At 47.7% G+C, this 17,686-nt stretch overlaps 9 protein-coding genes across 9 annotated transcripts; 4 read left to right on the top strand and 5 right to left on the bottom strand.

Annotated features, from left to right (window-relative positions):
* Positions 1–340: 340 nt before the first annotated feature.
* On the bottom strand, positions 341–1,395 carry I302_102736 (mitochondrial 37S ribosomal protein mS35; the record flags this gene model as incomplete). Its single annotated transcript, XM_019188108.1, has 3 exons — positions 341–550; positions 629–981; positions 1,071–1,395. 3 exons carry the CDS (start codon positions 1,393–1,395, stop codon positions 341–343), a joined length of 888 nt encoding a protein of 295 aa, XP_019050986.1.
* Positions 1,396–1,829: 434 nt separating this feature from the next.
* Positions 1,830–2,342, top strand: I302_102735 (mitochondrial 54S ribosomal protein bL31m; the record flags this gene model as incomplete). Its single annotated transcript, XM_019188107.1, has 1 exon — positions 1,830–2,342. The coding sequence occupies one exon, from the start codon at positions 1,830–1,832 to the stop codon at positions 2,340–2,342; it is 513 nt and encodes a 170-aa protein (XP_019050985.1).
* A 158-nt stretch (positions 2,343–2,500) lies between these two features.
* On the bottom strand, positions 2,501–3,805 carry I302_102734 (uncharacterized protein; the record flags this gene model as incomplete). Its single annotated transcript, XM_019188106.1, has 1 exon — positions 2,501–3,805. One exon carries the CDS (start codon positions 3,803–3,805, stop codon positions 2,501–2,503), a length of 1,305 nt encoding a protein of 434 aa, XP_019050984.1.
* Positions 3,806–4,314: 509 nt separating this feature from the next.
* Positions 4,315–4,518, top strand: I302_102733 (uncharacterized protein; the record flags this gene model as incomplete). The annotated part of the gene is made up of 1 exon (XM_019188105.1): positions 4,315–4,518. The coding sequence occupies one exon, from the start codon at positions 4,315–4,317 to the stop codon at positions 4,516–4,518; it is 204 nt and encodes a 67-aa protein (XP_019050983.1).
* A 95-nt stretch (positions 4,519–4,613) lies between these two features.
* On the bottom strand, positions 4,614–5,836 carry I302_102732 (uncharacterized protein; the record flags this gene model as incomplete). Its single annotated transcript, XM_065869551.1, has 2 exons — positions 4,614–5,518; positions 5,644–5,836. The coding sequence occupies 2 exons, from the start codon at positions 5,834–5,836 to the stop codon at positions 4,614–4,616; spliced, it is 1,098 nt and encodes a 365-aa protein (XP_065725623.1).
* A 2,438-nt stretch (positions 5,837–8,274) lies between these two features.
* I302_102731 (uncharacterized protein) lies at positions 8,275–9,423 on the bottom strand (the record flags this gene model as incomplete). The annotated part of the gene is made up of 1 exon (XM_019188103.1): positions 8,275–9,423. One exon carries the CDS (start codon positions 9,421–9,423, stop codon positions 8,275–8,277), a length of 1,149 nt encoding a protein of 382 aa, XP_019050981.1.
* Positions 9,424–10,724: 1,301 nt separating this feature from the next.
* On the top strand, positions 10,725–14,878 carry I302_102730 (uncharacterized protein; the record flags this gene model as incomplete). Its single annotated transcript, XM_065869550.1, has 16 exons — positions 10,725–11,351; positions 11,403–11,506; positions 11,557–11,695; positions 11,745–11,883; positions 11,939–12,333; positions 12,389–12,433; positions 12,485–12,546; positions 12,606–12,693; positions 12,751–12,865; positions 12,924–13,337; positions 13,392–13,565; positions 13,615–13,684; positions 13,752–14,186; positions 14,234–14,426; positions 14,480–14,751; positions 14,812–14,878. 16 exons carry the CDS (start codon positions 10,725–10,727, stop codon positions 14,876–14,878), a joined length of 3,339 nt encoding a protein of 1,112 aa, XP_065725622.1.
* A 175-nt stretch (positions 14,879–15,053) lies between these two features.
* Positions 15,054–16,769, bottom strand: I302_102729 (uncharacterized protein; the record flags this gene model as incomplete). The annotated part of the gene is made up of 10 exons (XM_019188101.1): positions 15,054–15,329; positions 15,404–15,456; positions 15,522–15,583; positions 15,648–15,711; positions 15,796–16,016; positions 16,088–16,152; positions 16,210–16,324; positions 16,400–16,466; positions 16,531–16,604; positions 16,669–16,769. The coding sequence occupies 10 exons, from the start codon at positions 16,767–16,769 to the stop codon at positions 15,054–15,056; spliced, it is 1,098 nt and encodes a 365-aa protein (XP_019050979.1).
* A 261-nt stretch (positions 16,770–17,030) lies between these two features.
* Positions 17,031–17,565, top strand: I302_102728 (uncharacterized protein; the record flags this gene model as incomplete). Its single annotated transcript, XM_019188100.1, has 4 exons — positions 17,031–17,049; positions 17,116–17,300; positions 17,363–17,419; positions 17,497–17,565. 4 exons carry the CDS (start codon positions 17,031–17,033, stop codon positions 17,563–17,565), a joined length of 330 nt encoding a protein of 109 aa, XP_019050978.1.
* Between the last annotated feature and the right edge of the window lie 121 nt (positions 17,566–17,686).

Genomic DNA, 17,686 nt, shown 5'->3' with positions numbered 1-17,686 from the left:
TTGATCAAGGGAGAAGTAGGTGTAGCCGGTGGATGGATAGAATAGGTGAAAGAGATGAACAAGAAGCTGACTCGGAAGAGACGAGGTTAGATAAATAGAAAACAACACAATTTATGTAGTTGCCACCCGGTCAAAGCTGTGTTGACCATGAGGAAGCGAGAAGCAGTGACTTTGTTTGTGTGCAGACAAGCTGATCAGATCTATTCTTGAAAGCGTGCCGAGGTCGCAGTCAAAAACACCACACAAGCACGTGAGTCAACGGACAATCAGCAACAGCTCACCCACAATCACTGATGACGCTATTTGATGGTATGGGTCTATGCATTGCATTCTAACCAAACTACTGCTTCTTCAAGGCCTTCTCCCTCAGGTCTACTGGTATCCATTCTATCGGGTATCCTTTCACACCCCCAACGACCTGCTGCTTCTTCAAATGTGTTTGATCAGGAGACCAGGAAAAGGGATTCTGCCTGCTTCGCTTCTTTCGATGACGAGCGAGGAGGTGTCGAGTGTCAAGAGGTATGTCAGCGGGTAAAGGTGATTTTGGGTCCTGTGGGAGGGCAAAGTGATTAGTATTCTTCTCCCATGAATAGCAATTATTCACGGAATTGAGAAATATCGAACTCACATTTGCAGCGACAACCAGTCTATCAAGTATGTTTGAGACTTCTATCCTATTCTGTTGAGTGTTTCCAAATCTCTCCTCTGCTATTTTGATCCAACCTTCTTTACCTTCTTCAGACTCGGCGAGAGCACCACCATTGGGCAAAAACTCTTCTCTACCTGGTCTACCGGGAGTCCATCTTGGTCCCGCAAGAAGTTTGATGCGCTGGATAGCATCTGTGGAAGAGAGGTTGAGTGAGGATACGGGTACTAGAAGGACCGCTTTGGTATGGAATTTGGATGATGGTGAGGAAAGATCAATGGTGCTGGTCAGTCGAATGGATGAAGTGGGAGGGGTAAAAGTGGTTTTGTTGGCAGCTATGTTCGGACACAGTCAGCGGACACTCCAGACACATGATACATGAGATTTACTCCGAATGGGCGAATATATAGGCATCATAACTCACCTCTAAGAGCTGCCCTGTCCTCCTCAATCTTGCGTACCAACCCTTCGCCCTCCTGTATCCTAAACATTCTCATCCAACCGAGAGATGTAGCATCGTCAAAGTCGAATTTAGGGGTGTTCATCACTGACCATGGCTTGCCCTTTTTGGCAAGAGCACTTGAAGGTGCTGCAGGTGTATCGGGGAAGATTGCCTGAGGTGAAGAGTCGGGTGCTGAAGAATCTGGTTTGGCATTAAGAGATGAAGCGGATGAGGAGAATGAACGCAGGATCGGCCTGACGGATGAGGAAGACGGCAGAGAGCGCAGCGGTGCTTTCGAAAGAGACATTTTGGCTGTGTTGATGATGGCTTTATACACGATGAAGAACGAGAAACACATGTAGAGGATGTGAGATGTATATTATTCAGATTAGATGCTCAGATGCGGTCCAGCTACTTCAACTTTTCGAGATTGGAACTGATGGTGCGCCTAGAAAGCGGTAAATCGCAGCGGACTCTGCCTCCCAGTGATTTCTGGCTTGTTAGGCACGCCTATCCCATTCTCCGAAAATGTTGGTTCATTCGAAGTAGGAAGCCATAAATGATATGTTCAACTCTATCATCCGTGAGATCTCAAACGATAGCATCTTTATCCTTTTTACATCACCAAAAGCAACGCAACTACAGCATCGCAGATAGCTAGAACGTCACCACGAGGACATTCCATAACAAACGACACATTCCGTCGAATCGATCAAATTAACATCCACCCCCATCTATACAATGTCATCCTCCATCCTCCGTCCCTCCTCATCCAAGCTCACCTCCTTACGTCCGATAATACAATCTCGAGCGAAACACACACATTCCACCCCTCAATCATTATGGCAATCCCGAACACACCTCAACCCTCCGCCATCCGTGCCACCGCCTATGGTCCCTACTTACCCCATGCGAGTGATCCTATCGGACGGTTCAACATTTACGGCTTACACCACGGCCCCTACCCCTTCGACAAAGAAACTCACTCGAGATGTACTGAATAACCCGCTTTGGTCACCCGCAAGCGAAAGAAAGGGATTGGGAGAAGGTGAAGAAGGTAGAGTAGGAAGGTTCAGGAAGAGGTTTGAGGGTATTGCGATGGAGGAGGAACAAGCTAGTGTAGAGGTCAAGAAGGAGGAAGCATTTGGATCAGGAGATTTGGATTGGATGTCTGAAGGTGGTGTAGAAGAGAAGATTAGTGAGAAGCAGAGGAATCCTGTGAAAGCTGGGAAAGGAAAGGGCAAGAAGAAGTAATGGCAATTTCATGTAACTGCGGTTTTTATTTACAATCGCTGTCATCATACCTCAGATTGATCATATGCAGTCCGGGAAAAAACCAAAAAAAAAAAAACAACTTGGTTACATCTCAGTAGACTCTAAACGCAAGCATCCCCTCAGTGAGCTGACTAATATCAATAGTATTTAATCCCAGCCTTATCTGCTCCGCTTCTCACGCTTCTCAGCATCGTGGCAAAAGTGACTAGATCGTTGCCCATTCGCTCCACATCGTCAGGGTCCAAGTTCAATATAGACGGGAACCGCCCCGATACAGAATTTAGACAGCTGGTCGCTTCGGCCGTATCTTCCCTATCCATAAACCTCCTGATCGATTTTCCAGGCTGACTGGTAATATTTTCGCTCAAGTATTCGACGCGCCCCGAAAGTGTTCTGAGAGTCTGCGACATCTCCTTGGCCATTGCATAATCGATGACTTCGATGGAGCTCGCTCTGAGGTCGGTCAAGTGGGCGTTGGTGGCGAGCGAATGCAACACCTCAACTTGATTCATGCTCCGACATTTACCTGGTCGGGTCGAAGCAAAGTTCATCAGGTCAATTGAAAGCTGAGGTCGGGAAGGAGAAGTACCGTTATGCAGGATATTCTCCAAGGTCAAGGGCTGTGCATTGGTCTCATCGATTGCGCTCGTAGTGTGCGTGGAGCTTGGTTCACGGGGAACACCGGCATCCCTAATGCAATTCCAAGAGTGTTTTGGCGATTCGGCGCCACTTCGAGTTTCGCAGGTCATCTCTTCGAGGGGTTCCCTGTTCTTTCTCCATTCATCGATTTTGTGCAACATCCCTATGGTCTCTTTTAGATCTGACGGCCTTTTGAGGTTGCGTGATCGTATAGCGCCGCGATACAACTGTTCAAGTTCCCATTCGTCACCGTGATTGATAGCTTTCAAAGCATCCTCACCCAAGGTAGCGGTCGGCTTGTACAAAGCCGTTCTGACCCTTTTTGCGTACTCGAAAACGCAAGTGAGATTATCTCGCAAGTTACAAGCCATCTTCTCTGAGTCTTCCATCTCAGACAACACCTTCGATGCTGTTAGAAGCGTGTGAGCGAGATCTTTTGCTCCATTTTCGTTGTTGGCTATGGCGCGAAACTGCGAGCAAAGGAAGATGTCCTCTGTCCCTGCAGCAGCAGCGTTCGTAGCTGTTCTCAAACGTTGAGCGAGGGCGTTGACACCAAGAATCGAGTCATCGCTGGAGCCCTGCTGGATAGAGCTCTTCCGATGGGAAGCGTCACCGATCGAGTCATCGCTGGAGCCATGTCGGGTAGAGCTCTCCCAATGGGAAGCGTCACCGATCGAGTCATCGCTGGAGCCATGTTGGGTAGAGCTCTCCCGATCGGAAGCAGCAGACGAGGGAGCGGCAGCTTCTTGTCCATCATGGACCGAGGACTCGGGGTTGGGTTTTGTAAGCGTCAAGGTGTCCATTGAGTATGATGTATGACAGAATCTCGGTCTTATCAGGAGTTCCGTAGATGAAGTGAGGGTTATTAAGTTGTCGGGGTCTCTGAATGACAACAAATACTACGCCTTTATAGGTTATGGAGTCATGTATTCTACGTCGATGCGAGTCAGTGTACATCGCTCAGCAAAACGTACAACTGAGCTTCTAACGTTGAATGGAGGTGTGCGCTGAGCATGATTGCTAAACGCAATGTAGGGAACAGGACAAAGGTGATAGACACAATGGATAGCTCTTCATAGCAACGTCCCTCCCTACCCATCAGGAATGACCGAGGGAACGTCATTTCAGCCCGAGTACAACACTGACATCATCTTGACAAATTAGGCCAGACCGCTCTAGCTCTGTGAGAGATCAACGACGTCATCAGCTTGGGGTTGAGGAGGAGAGGGGGTCACTCAAAGTTGTACAAGCCGTGATATGGTTTGTACATTGAGGCATCCAGGAAGCCTAAAGCCAACGGGTTTGACTTAAAATGACCGTGTGGCGTGCAAGGTTTGGGAAGAGGTTCGAGGGTATTGCGATGGAGGAGGAAAAAGCTAGTGTAGAGGTCAAGAAGGAGGAAGCATTTGGATCAGGAGATCTGGACTGGATGTCGGAGGGTGGTGTAGAAGAGAAGATTAGTGAGAAGCAGAGGAATCCTGTGAAAGCTGGGAAAGGAAAGGGAAAAAAGAAGTAGTCACACGGTCAGTATGAGAAGTGAAGGGATTTTGGATCACAGATGCATTTGACTATGAGACATATTTAGCCAGCGTTACAATCAGTCACGGGCACTCAAATATTCTCGACCGACGAGAGGCCTGTCGTCCCGGCCTGTCTTTTAGCTCTTCGTATCTTTCCCGCCAAATCCAAAGTTTCACGCGCCACACTTTCCAACTTATCGGGATCAAGCTTCAAAAGATGGCCACCTTGGTTGTCCACTCGATGGAGAATTTCTGCAAGTTGAGAGGGTTGGTCTTCCTTCATGTATCTTGTCAAGAGTACTTCTGGGTTTCCTTCATCCCATCCTGAACAATCATCTAGGCTCTTTGCAGTACTCCTGAGTGTCTCAACCAGGTCGGCCTTGATCGCGTAACCAATAATCTTGGCACATGCTGTGCTGAATTGAGCCTGAGAGTTATCAGTGAGAGAGGTCAAAATCCCTTGAGCTGAAATTGGTTGACCAAGATGTGAGCCCGTGCGCCCGTATTCTATCAACTGCTCAGCCAATGTGGGCTTTGCACGGGGTTTGTGCTTGATCAATATCGAACAAGGTACTTGTCTTTCTGGTCTGTCATGAGAAGCAGACCCGGTGTGTGCAAGAGTATCTGCTGAAGAAGGAGTGAAGAGTTGAGTACCTGTGTAGGTTTTCAGATTTGATTCGATCATGCTCTCACCGCCTTCAATGATCGCCTTGTGGTTGCTCGATTGCTCCATCAATCTCAGCCCCTCAATGGCCCTCTCCACATCCGGAGGCGTTTCTAGAGCGAGGTAACTTTGAGCGTTATGATACAAGCCTTCGAGACCCTCTTCATCTCCGATTGCAACTGTGTTGATAACGTCTTCAGGTCGGTTGGGACTGTTCATCCTCTCCAATTCCTTCCTAAAGTCCAAAATTGGCGCAACTTGGTCGTATATACCCTGGGCAGACTTTCCAATGGTTTCGTATTTTGAATACCTTTCGGAGGCATCCGTGAACACTTTCCCCAGATCATTGGCCACTCTGGGTCTTTTGCAAGAACGCGTAAGGTGTTGAATTTGAACCTGTCCCCTTTATCGCTACAGGCGTTGGACGCCGCGTCCATCAAGCGTTCCGCAAGTTCACTGTTAGGAGAGACCGAAGGAGCCAATCCAATAGGTTGTTCATGCTCAGCCCCAGACGCGTCGATAGTGGAATTAGGGTGCTGGACAGTGAGCGCATTAGAATCGCCAGAGCCAATATGAGAGGCAACGTCGTCATCTCCGAACCTCTCAGGAGTGGTTGAAGCACCTTCGACTGTATCAAGGACGGTGGACATGTCGGATATCGGGCTCCCTTTTGCCTTCCCGTCATCTGACGGGTCAGCAGCAGGGTTCAGTAAAGGTGATGAACTCATTTGTGTCGTTGGGTGCCTGTCGTCGAGAGAATGATGGTTTGTCAATCAGTGAGAGATTGTGATGGAGAGTAGCTGTGTATCTGGCAGCTTGGACTGAATGGGAAGTTGGGACTGTGTAGAGCTTGTGGAGATGAAAGACAGGGGGAGGGGAAGAGGTAGTATCTTGCAGCTCTTATAGTGTGCGATCCTGACGAAAGGCCTTCTCGACTCGACTCGATTCGAGTCGATAAAATCTAGAAGAAAGGATATGGTAAGGGGTATACAGACAAAGGATGAATTTGTCGTAGCAGAGATTGCACCTTTCACACCAAACCACTCCTTTGGACTGGAGTTTGTGGACTGGAGTTCGTCGATGACCTCATGGCTTAGCGTTTTTTCAAATTGGCAAGGATCCATTATGTTCTTACTCTTTTTCAGAGCGGTCATAGCAGGACCCTCCCAAGAAGCTCACGTTGCATGCAGAGTGCCAAAGACTCAAATATCAAGCCATGAGAGTCTTATGAGAGAGAAGCAAGCGGGCAGTCGATCATATCGGAGATACCTTGTGGCACCCCGAGGCAATCTGAGCGACGAGTCTGCATTATTGGAGCGGCCTTTCTTACTGTTTTCCATTGCAAGGTACAGAGTACAACGCGAACCTCTTGGAAGCGGTTAGAAACCATCTGCTACTAGCATTTACTGTGGTGCCAAAATACAGGCACTACTCTCCCATCCTGCATCTTCCCAAAGATTCTGACTGTAGCTCGGTGTGAGTCGCTCCTATATGAGCAACTAAGTCGGCAGGCTTGTTCTGTCCAGTGTGAATTCCGACTTCACCTCCCCAACTGCTAACAATCTTAAGCTTTTTGGACGAGGTGACTCAGTATTTACTCGCTCTCTACGGTTTCTCACGTGGCATATCTGACAGGCTGGTGATTTTACCCAATGCAGAGTGCTCTGAGATTGGACATAGCATTGCTCGTAAGGAATCTCTTGACCCCAAATTCATGGATACCCCGTCGTTTCAATGATTCGCAAGAAACAAAATCCATCAAATCAGCTGCAAGCTGATGACTGGAAAAAGAGGTATTGTTGTTGAGAATGTCCGCCATGGTCACCGGCCGTTTCCCATTGTAATTAGCAGCCCTCATCTTACCCGCGGGGATGGACCCATTCCAGACATCAGCTACCATCGTGCAATCACGACCGTGTTGTGGAGATTTCTGTGCCACTTTGAGGTGTGCAAATTGTCTCTTCGAGTACATAGCTGCCTGGCTGCCTGTCCTCTCATCAGTTTGGCCAACCTTGCACAAAACACTTAACATGATTCGACCGGAAACGAGATTGCACCTGAAACGAGATCACAGCTTAACACGGGCCAAAACACACCCCACAGACCTCACAACTAGATATCTTTCTTCTTCTCTATTTTATCGATTTTCTTTATCTTTGCTATCTTTGCTATCTTCTCTTGTTCATTTCGACTGCAGGTTGCAGTGGATGACAGTATTATGCCCAAAAGTTTCCTATCTAATTCAATACGCCGTCCGACAGCTGAAACGCCCTACCACTCTCAACAAGCTCCCTACACACCTTCAATCACCAACTCTCAGGTCGCAGGACTTGCTCTGAAGCTCATCACACATCAACCCCTCATGAACAACAGGGAAGAGCGTGGATATGCATATTGCAAAGAAGGGAGAAGAGAGGAGGGATAGGGAACAAAGAGGGAACTACAAGGTAGAGAGAGCAAATATTGGGCGGCATGACGACTGTTTCTATGTGAGTGCTGCTGGCAAAGCGCTTCCTCTTCTTGTGATCTTTGGTGGCTAGAAGGCTCCCCAAGGGATAGGGAGAAAGTGAGCAGTCTGAGGCAGAAGAGAGAGGAGTTGACGCAGGAGGGATAGATAGGAGAGAACAAGGAGGACCAGGGGCAGACCAGGGGCAGGCTTACAGAAGGCCAACAAGGAGGACAGGGAAGCGGATCCATGTGAGGTTCACAGTTACTTTTTGCTTGGCATCAGTAAAACGCCTAGTACACGATGCTGCGAGAATCAATAATGCATTGATATTAAACATGTCTTTTGAAAATGATGATCTGCATGAGATAAAGGTATAACAGCCTAAGCTTTAAAAGAGGATTCTCGTTTCAGGTGCAATCTCGTTTCCGGTCGAATCATGTTATAGTGCACTCCGATGATGACGAGTGTTGAAGACTTAGTGCAAGGTAACTTGTGATACATTCGCCCTGCATGCAACTATGATATTTATCTGCAAAATCCATCAAATCGATAACCTCAGCTGATAATGTACAGCGAACTCAAATTATGCACTACATACATACAATACATCTGGCTCCGTGATCGATCGACCGACCCTGTTCACCGTTCGATCTTGCTCTCTTTTGCCTGTTCCTTGGCATAATCGATTCCTCTCGCCAGATTGATCAAGCTCTCCCCCAATTGTTCAATCTTTGCAGGGTCGAAGCTAACTATTTCGTCAAACTTCTCGGACATACGCCTCAGACAAGCAATCACGGTTTCGGGACAATCCTTCTCCATCGCTCCTCTGAGGCGAACTCCCAGCGGATCACCAGAATTCTCACGAAGGCTACCAAGCTTTGTCGAAAGCTTCTTGAGCTTGCTAGCCATATCTTTTTCTGTAGCAAAATCGATGATATTGACACAGTTCGCGCTCAAAGCCGCCAGTTCGTCATTGCGCAGAGCTATGAAACCTTTATGCACGTCGAAGGAATACCCCTTCTCTGGTTTGCCAGATGCATATCGCTGCAAATCTGTGGCGAGACTAGATTTGATCGGGAATCCGCCGATTTTCAGAGCATCATTCAGAGTCGAGCCATTACGTGTCGATCGCGACGCTGGGTGGTGTTCGAAAGGTCGAGATCCGTAAGAATCGCACAGCGCAGAAAGGCTAGCTTTATCTTTGACGTTATCAGGTAGAATTCCAGCTCGTCTCAGTTGTTTAACCTTGTCCAGCATCCTGACGGTGTTTTCCATACTTTCAGTCTGCTGGAGCGAGAAAGAATGTTGAGCATTGCGGTACAGCTCCATAAATTTTGATTCGTCACCAGTTTCCACCGCTTTCAATGTATCCTCGATCAAGGTTTCCCTAGATTCCTGAAGAGTATCTTTGAATTCTTGTTCACGCTTCATGATCATTGTGAGCTCATCGCGCAGCTCCCGAGCGGCAGCTCCGTTCTGCCTCGCCACGGTGCTCTGATCGGAAGCCTCCAAGAATGTTCGAGCGAAAAGAAGGGCCTTTTCTTCATCAATGGCCAAGTTACAAAAGGTAGGCAAAGCGAATATATCCTTTTGGTCGGTGGTGACTCTCTTGGCAGCGTTCATCAAGCGTTGAGCGAGATCAATTGTGAGCTGTTGCTGAGATGTTTTGGATGTCGTTTCTTTGCCAGGTACGTCGACAAAGGAGGTCGATGTCGCAGGTGCTTTCTCTGTCTCTATCCGCGATGAACTACACTTTGGCACTACCAGTCCTAATGCTAAAAGATCCATGTTTGGTCAGGCTGGATTGTGTCGGTTTATTGATGCTTCGGAGTGCAAGGTAGCCAGAGCAATGTGACTTGCAGAAACTCCTTTTGAACCTGACATACAGTTCATATTGTAGTCATTCGATGCGACGATAGCCTGGACCCGTCATAGTGTGAGCCAATGCAGAGCTATTCTCACTCCGATAAATGCATAAAGGATTGAGTTTTGCAATCAAGTCGTCAATGGATGACACGATATCGAGGTGATTCCACCTGTGCTTCAGGGCTCCCCTGAGCACAAAGTCCTTGAGAGGGGAGGAGCCGATGATATCATTGGTCATCATTCTCATGAAACAAACCTTGTCATGGGGTCTCGATTCAGATCATGTCGGAAGGGACCTCACAAAGGGTATAGACATAATGGATAGCTCGCCACCACAGCGGTCTCACCTACAGTATCATGGTTGAAAGTATGATCCGGCGACTAGTAAACCGTTGAAGAAGCTGCTGACATCCTTCTCTGCATATAACAGCCTCACTGCGTGAGTATTGTTTGAGTGGATGGTACCATATCAATGCACCCGTAACATGCGACGACGGTAGTGCCACGACCATATGGTTCCGGTTATTCCGATGATCCGACGTGATCATACAATGTTGATTGTACCTAAGAGTCGTGATCGCGTGTCTTGCTTTGCTTTATTTGATTTGCCTTGTTCAATAGAAGTATACGGGAGGATCAGCATATGGGGATCGTTAGAGCAACTCGAGGTGATGAGAAGGTGGGGGAACATGGTAGACCCATGAGAGGACATGGGATGGTGAGCAAGAGGGCAAGGCAGTGTGACTGGATTAATCAAGCTAAAGCCTACGGCTATGCGCTTTGACGTCCCTGTGTTGTGTATGCACACACAACACGGTGACACTGATTATCACACTAAAGAATATATCAAACACCACTGATGTAATCAAAGGATGGGTTGGAATATGTGATTGGTAACCATCAGACTAGGAATCAGTCAAACCAACACTATTCTATTGTACCCATACTCATAATCAAGGATATGAGCATCGTCCAGAGTCCAGTCAACCACACTCACTCACACTACAATACTTGTATACTCTTAATCTTATCTACCCTGATAATATATCATTCAAAATTTCATTCTTCATTTCTCAACTCTTGACTCAACTATCTGATCTATCCAATCCATCGCCACCCACCCACCCACCGACGCTTGTCGGGCCCATTCATCTCTACTTTCATCCCTTGTTCACGTCCTACCTCATCACCTATCATCTGACCCCACTAAATGCTCACCTACCATGCCCTCGCCACCTCCTGTACCTCCAAAGGACACCCACACCCCTTCCTCTATCAGCGACAAGTCCAAGCCAAGAATCTCCCTCGACTTACTCAAACGACCAAAATCACCCACAACATCGGAGAAGAGTAAAGATGAGAAGAGTGGTAACAAGATGAAGGAGTTCCTTTCCGGTTTAGGATCCAAGAAGAAATCAAACATATCGACGGGATCAACTTCTACCGCCGATGACGATGCGAAGGGTGATGTGACTACCAAAGTAACTTCTCCGACTCAACCAGTAGTAGAAAAGGGGACGATCACGGTCTCAACCAAACCTCAAGCTCTGTCATCGCATTTGACGCATCCCATCCCTGATCAATCGGTAACGAGAATCGGTAAACCCCTTCCCTCATCAACATCGAGTTCTGTCGATTCGACCAGTCTCTTCCACCAAGCCGTGATCAATGCACAGAAAAAGGTTGATGCGCTCAATACCACCACTCTAGTTCTTAAGGGCCTCGCCGCCGGTCTCGCTATGGGTGCGGTGACTTGGATGCCTGGAGTGGGAGAAGCGGTGTCCGTAGTATTAGCCATGGTGCTGTCGGCGGAGAACATCTCTATCGGGAGAGTAGCGGCTCTACGTCTAGTGAGTCATTCTTGTTCATCTCCTTCGACGCGCGAGCTGACATAAGTGCAGGTCGAAAGATCGGCTACCGTTCTCGAAGCGGTTGAGCAAGCCATCATACAGCATAAGGGTCTCATACCACCCATCATGATCAATCATATCAACCAGCTCTTGATGTAAGCTCATCTCTTCCTTGATACCGAGGGGTGCTAATGTTGTTACGAAGTCACCTGCACTCCAATAATCGTTTTCTTGTCAGGCTTGCGGAGCGATCTTTCCTCAAACTGTACCTGCACTCTGACGAGACTTCTAGACAAATCGCCGCTGCGACCGAAGATTTGGAAGATTTCGTCAGGATATTCCAGGTGAGTTTCCCATGTTAGCGGTAGGAGTTATGCTGACCTATGCATGCAGCTACAAGCCCAAATATCCACTGCAGCATGGGAAGAGCAGTCGAAAGTGGACCACGACAATGATATGCAAATCCTGCTGCAGAAGCTGGATGAGGCAAGAAAGAGCGATCAGAAGATGCTGGCAGCTCTTGCACTTAAGAGTGAGTTGTGATAAGTCTCATTATCAATCACGACTGACACTATCGCCTTGTGTAGGTGAGGCCCAGCAGGAAGCCATCAAGACTTTGCAAAGGTCCCTTGATCAGATGCTTATCATACAACAAGCCGAGTACAACAGTCATCACCCAACATCACCTTTAGGAGGATTCGAAGGTTCATCATACCTTGCTATTGAAAGTCCCATCATTCCTCCTACTTCTATCACCCTACCCCCTTCTACCTTACCTCCGTATTGGAAAGGCCTCGGAGGAAAAGATAGTGTCGCGTCCATATCCTCCTCTTCCAGTGGTATGACAGATGTGGGTGCGAGAGCTAGAAGATCCGGTCAATGGAAGGAGGGTACGCCACCTCTCAGATCAGTATGGGAGTCTGGTTCACAATCTCCGGGAGAAAAGAGTCCTCATCGAGAATTCTTTGAAAAGGCTCTTGATGTGAGTCAAGTCATCTGACTGTACGCAAAGGTCATAGCTCATGTTTGGGACATAGGTTCTCCGGCGAACTAGCGATAGTGATCAAGGCGAAGTACCAGACGTGAGTATTGTTATCCTTCTTGTTTTGTGTGAAACGCTAATTGTCTTTCAGTGGACAATCACCAACTTGGAGATATCACATGACGAGAAGATCACCCACGACGAGAGGATCAAGTGAGTAGTCATGGTTCATTGGAAATCTTGAACCCGAAGATTTATTTGAGATTGAGCAGCTCGGGATATTTCTCCATCATTTGGCGAGGTCGATGGCAAGGTCTGGATGTGGCTATCAAGGAGCTTACTCCAATGGCAGACCGCAAGGTATGTGATGACCTGTGAGGATGTCCAAGTTACACATCGAGCTGACATGCTGCGAAGCTCTTTGTCAAGGAAGTGGAAGTTTGGCGTAGACTCAAGAGCGATCGTGTCTTGCGGTTCTACGGAGCTTCCAGTACCACTGGCCCACCTCCATGGTTTCTCGTCAGTCCGTTCAGTGAGTTGAAGCCTTCTATGAATACCAGCGAAGAATGTCAGCTGACATGCTTTCATAGTGAGGAACGGAAACGTACTCAACTATCTCTCATCGCTTTCGGGAAAAGAGGCCAACAAATTGGCGCTGATCTGTGAAATGGCTCAAGGAATGGAATACCTGCACTCAAGGGATATCATTCATGGAGATTTCAAAGCCTCAAACGTTTTGGTCAACGATGATGGACATGCTATCGTATGCGATTTTGGTCTCAGTCAACTCAAGATGGACTATACCACCAAGTCGCATGACTTTGCCGATCAACCGACTCCTCTGGCTGGAACAATGAGATGGCAAAGCCCAGAGAGACTAGCTGGAGGGATTTTGACCCGAGAGAACGACGTCTACTCTTGGAGCATGGCGGTATATGAGGTTTTGACGGGATCAGTGCCTTTTGGCTATGTCGATGACAGTATTGTAAGAAAGAACATCAGAAGTAAGTCAGATCACCTATTGACTGCGTTTGATGAGCATGCTTATGATATCACAGATGGGGCTCGACCTGCTCGTCCCTCCGGCGTTGAGGATAGCTTATGGCATTTATTGACGAAATGCTGGGCTCAAAACCCGAAAGATCGACCCACGTTCGAAGTGGTGGTGGAACAATTGTCAACCATATACACACCTGCCAAAGAGCCTGAGAGACAGCATACACATGTTACAGGTTAGTTGTGATATCCTTGGGACGTGGGAAGATGCTTACTATCTGACAGTGTCGTCATCGGAAACTACAGAGACCTCCTACACCACAGCTAGTGAGGGAGGAGCACCTGATGAGCAACAGTGAGTTGTCGAGTGCTTTCTATTCCAGCTTGTAACGCGTCGGATAGCTAATCCTATGTATAAATAGGGCAATCTCACCAGCCACCAGTCGCCTACCACTTCTCGATTACAACGAAGACATGTCCAGCTCTTCAGGCTCGGTAACCTCAATACCTGCACATCTCGAGACGCAGCCATCTTTCGAGTCCGATCGAGCAGAACGACACTATCGACACTACCTCTCCCACGGCTTTGATGATCGATTGTCTATCGCTTTATGGTTCCCCTCACCAGTCCCCCTAGGAAGTATAGGATATATCCGACATGGTCAATTTGTTCATCTCATGGACGCACACCTCCCTCCCGTGGGTGTCAGGCAGCTTCCGCCGATGCCGTATCTGGACGAGTTTGGCGCTCTACACACTAACCGAGTGGCGGTCAACGCTCGAGGTACCACCGAGAAAGGTTTGGATATAGTAGCTGCTTTGACGAATTTTATCAAGCCAACAGGCGAGAGCTCGCAGTAAGTGGATCGTGTGAGTAGTTGAACCTAGCTGAGGATAGTCACAGGAAAGCCGTCAGTCGACGCATACCATTCCCCCTCAAGCCGGGAATGAAGCAAGCAGCTCTGATAGTAGAGGATGGCACATTCGAGATATACAAATCTCTGGCAGAAGCTCGATCATACCTGACCGCCAACATTCATTGGATCCTACAAGAATTCGGCGATCAACATCAAATAAGCAAGGAAGATGTCATAATAGTGAGTATGGCGTCTCGACATCATGTAATATCAAATGCTGATGAGGACGTCAGGTCGTCGGCACACTCACTGCCCGGAATTACGCAATGGTCATATCCAACTTTACGCCCCGAACAACCCTAACTTTCAATGTCCACGCTTCATCTTATCGTACCGACGGCGAACCATGGGGTACATGGACGGTGAACCGTGAACCACCTGTAGATCTTTCGAAAGCTTTCAAATCGCCTTCAGGTAAAGCATCAGAGGAGAAGAAGAATTCTGAATTGGATGAACATGAGTTGAAATATTCTTGTAAGGTGTCGAGGTGTTCGTCGACCGCAGCGTGAGTCTGATGTCTCCTTACTTCAGACTGGGACATGAGTCTGACCATCCAACATCGTAGGGATGCGGTACTTCTCGCAAAGTTGAAGTTTCCACCTGGTGGATCTGACCCGACTTTATACCCTTAGGTCATCAGGCGGGGGAATGGAAACAATGGTAAGTTTGATCGTTAAGCGAAGCAACCGATGCATTCGTTGCTCTAAGATCAAATACTATATATACAAATGACGAGAGAATTCAATCAATATGTGACATCTAAATATTTATTCATGCTACTATTGTCCTAAAAAGCATGTTCTATTTCTATAAATTTGCAATTCGAGCAATCAGATCGATTGTCCCCTCCGCCCAGCCTAGATTATCATGACCTCCATTCTGTCCTTCCCACCATACCACTTCTCCTTTATCTCCTCTATCTACCGAACGTACAGTCCCCCAGCCCCTGTAGTTTCTCTCCTTGACGGATGAGGGGGTCAAAGAAGCAGAGTCGAGTAACGATGTGAATAATCGAGCAGAATGAGAGTACGGGATGGTATTGTCGTTGATCGCGTGGAGGATGAGTGTTGGTGAGGAGGTTTTCTAGATAATAAGCAGCGGAATATACTCGGTCATTGTCATGTCCATTTTAGATAACACAAGTTGTGGCGACTCACCTCGAGTGCTTCGATGGAGTTGAAGGGATGTAAGAGGAATGATTGGAAGAAGCCTGAATGAGCATGAGCATGTCAGTGAACGTTCAGAGGACATAGGAAGTAAATGTTGGTTGCTCACGCTGGGCTGCAGGAAAGATATTCAGAGGTCCCAAGAGAGGGATCGCCTTGAGCAAGCGATAACTAGTGGGAGAAGGTTGGGTTAGTTGGTTATTTGACATGAGTGGTGGGTATAAAGAGAACTCACCTCAGTACGAGTTCTGTGATAGATGAGAAAGGGGCTATAAGGACCAGAGCTCTGGGTTTTATATCTGCTTACAAATTGGAACTGATCAGCTCGAGCGACGAGTACCATTTCCGCAAAGATCAATGCAGGAAATCAGCACGCTGCTCACCTTCTGAAGCCAGTTGACCTGCCAGACCCGATACCACTCCCGTACCCAGACTCTGTCCAACTAGGATGATCTGTTCTTCCACTTCCTTCCGCGACAATCCGCTTCGTTCTAGAGCATCCGCAACGAAATCATGCGCTGCTCTTGCGTCTTTCATTAGCCCTTCCTCTGTGGGTGTTCCGTGGGAATCGCCGAACCCTCGATAATCAATGACCAGGACGTTACTATATATTGCATGTCTGACATCAGCCCAAGCCACTCACTTCGACATTTGAGGGGTGAGGGGAGGACTTACCAATCGAGGTTGGTCGAGAATGATGAGTAACTCCTGACTCGATGAGAGGTCGCTCGATTACCTGCCTGGTTGCATGATGCGGGATCAGCCCAAGACGATGAGAGGTATACAAGATCACTCACATTACCATGGAAGTAGAGGATGGTAGGGCGCTTGCTGAAAGCTTGATCGCATACCTCGTCGGCGGGTAATGAATGAGGAGGGAATGGATCCAAGGTCTCATATACCCTTCGAGGTCTGTCACATTCTGCAGTCAGTCTCAATCGTCCATTCAATATTCGGTGTCAGAAAGAGGAAAATTTAGGGACTCACAAGACATGCCATGCTCCTATCTCGACTCCATCAGAGGTATTCAACCTTATATTCCTAGTCTTGAAAGCTATTTATCACAGGGTTGAGCCTCAGCACAATCACCAGATATCTCAAGAGGGAATTTCACTCACGTCCTAAGCCATACTTCTGTGGATTGTCGAAATCTGGGAACAGAGGTATTGGTATATGATGCAAGAATAGAAATCTATCGCATAGTCGTCAACCTTCATCCGTCCAGATAGTCCTTGTGTAAGTGTCGTATCACTCACTCGCGCTGTACGGCTGGGATCGTCATCAATACCAGCAAGGCAGCGTAAGCTACCAGGATGACAGCTGGTACATAGTGCGCCCGTCTGAGTAGATTGCTCATATCCCAGGTTGCTTGGATTGCTTGTAGCTTGTACAGATGCTACAGATGCATACGTACAAGAAGAGAGGATGCAAGTACAATGTATGATGTTGTTGTGTATGAGGAACACCTCCACCAAGTGATGACGATGATGTAACCTGCATGTAACAGCGGACAATGCCCGACCGACTCCTGCGATGCTCAACACCTAGTTCACATATGAGCTTCATCATCTCATCTCTCAACCCAACCCTTCTTAAACCTTGAAGAAAGGCAATCAGCATGGTCGTATTCCACATCGGTAGGTCCTTCATCATGCTTCCATCATTCTCGTACCCAGCCAGCTAATCTCATCACCCACTCATAGTCGCTTTCAAAACCCGATCAGCTACGGGTCTTCAAGCCCTTCGAGAAGCTTTCCTTGCTTTACCTCAAACATGCTTACATCCCGTAACTGGTCAGCCGTACATACAGATCGCGCGAGGTGGGAGGCAGATGAGCACAGAGGGTAAAGATAGAGGAATGCAGGTTTGCTTCGTGATGGAATTTGAGGTGAGTGAGAAGATCGCGTAATTGCGTTGGTCATCGGCGCTGATCATCGTTGTATCTTGAAGAACGAGGATGATCTAGCTTATTACCTTGATAAAGATCCTGTCCACGAGGATTTTAAGGTGAGCTGCACTGCCTCTGGACACAATCATGGTCGCCTGAGGCTCAAGATATGCTGATCCCTTGCCCTCGTCCACAGAACAAAGCTGGCGGCGAATGGGAAACGTTAGATGTGGTAGCCATGGATTTCAACGAAGGGGTGTTCTAATGGCCAAATCGTTGCATTGATTGATATCTGTACGTGTATGATACTGGAATGATGATGAAATATGCACAAGAGAGGGTACAACACAAATGACGAATTATTACCTTGAAAATGACCTTCCCAA

This window comes from Kwoniella bestiolae, chromosome 1 (assembly GCF_000512585.2).
Source record: "Kwoniella bestiolae CBS 10118 chromosome 1, complete sequence".
In the NCBI taxonomy this organism is placed as follows: domain Eukaryota; kingdom Fungi; phylum Basidiomycota; class Tremellomycetes; order Tremellales; family Cryptococcaceae; genus Kwoniella; species Kwoniella bestiolae.
This window is presented reverse-complemented; position numbering and strand designations above follow the sequence as displayed.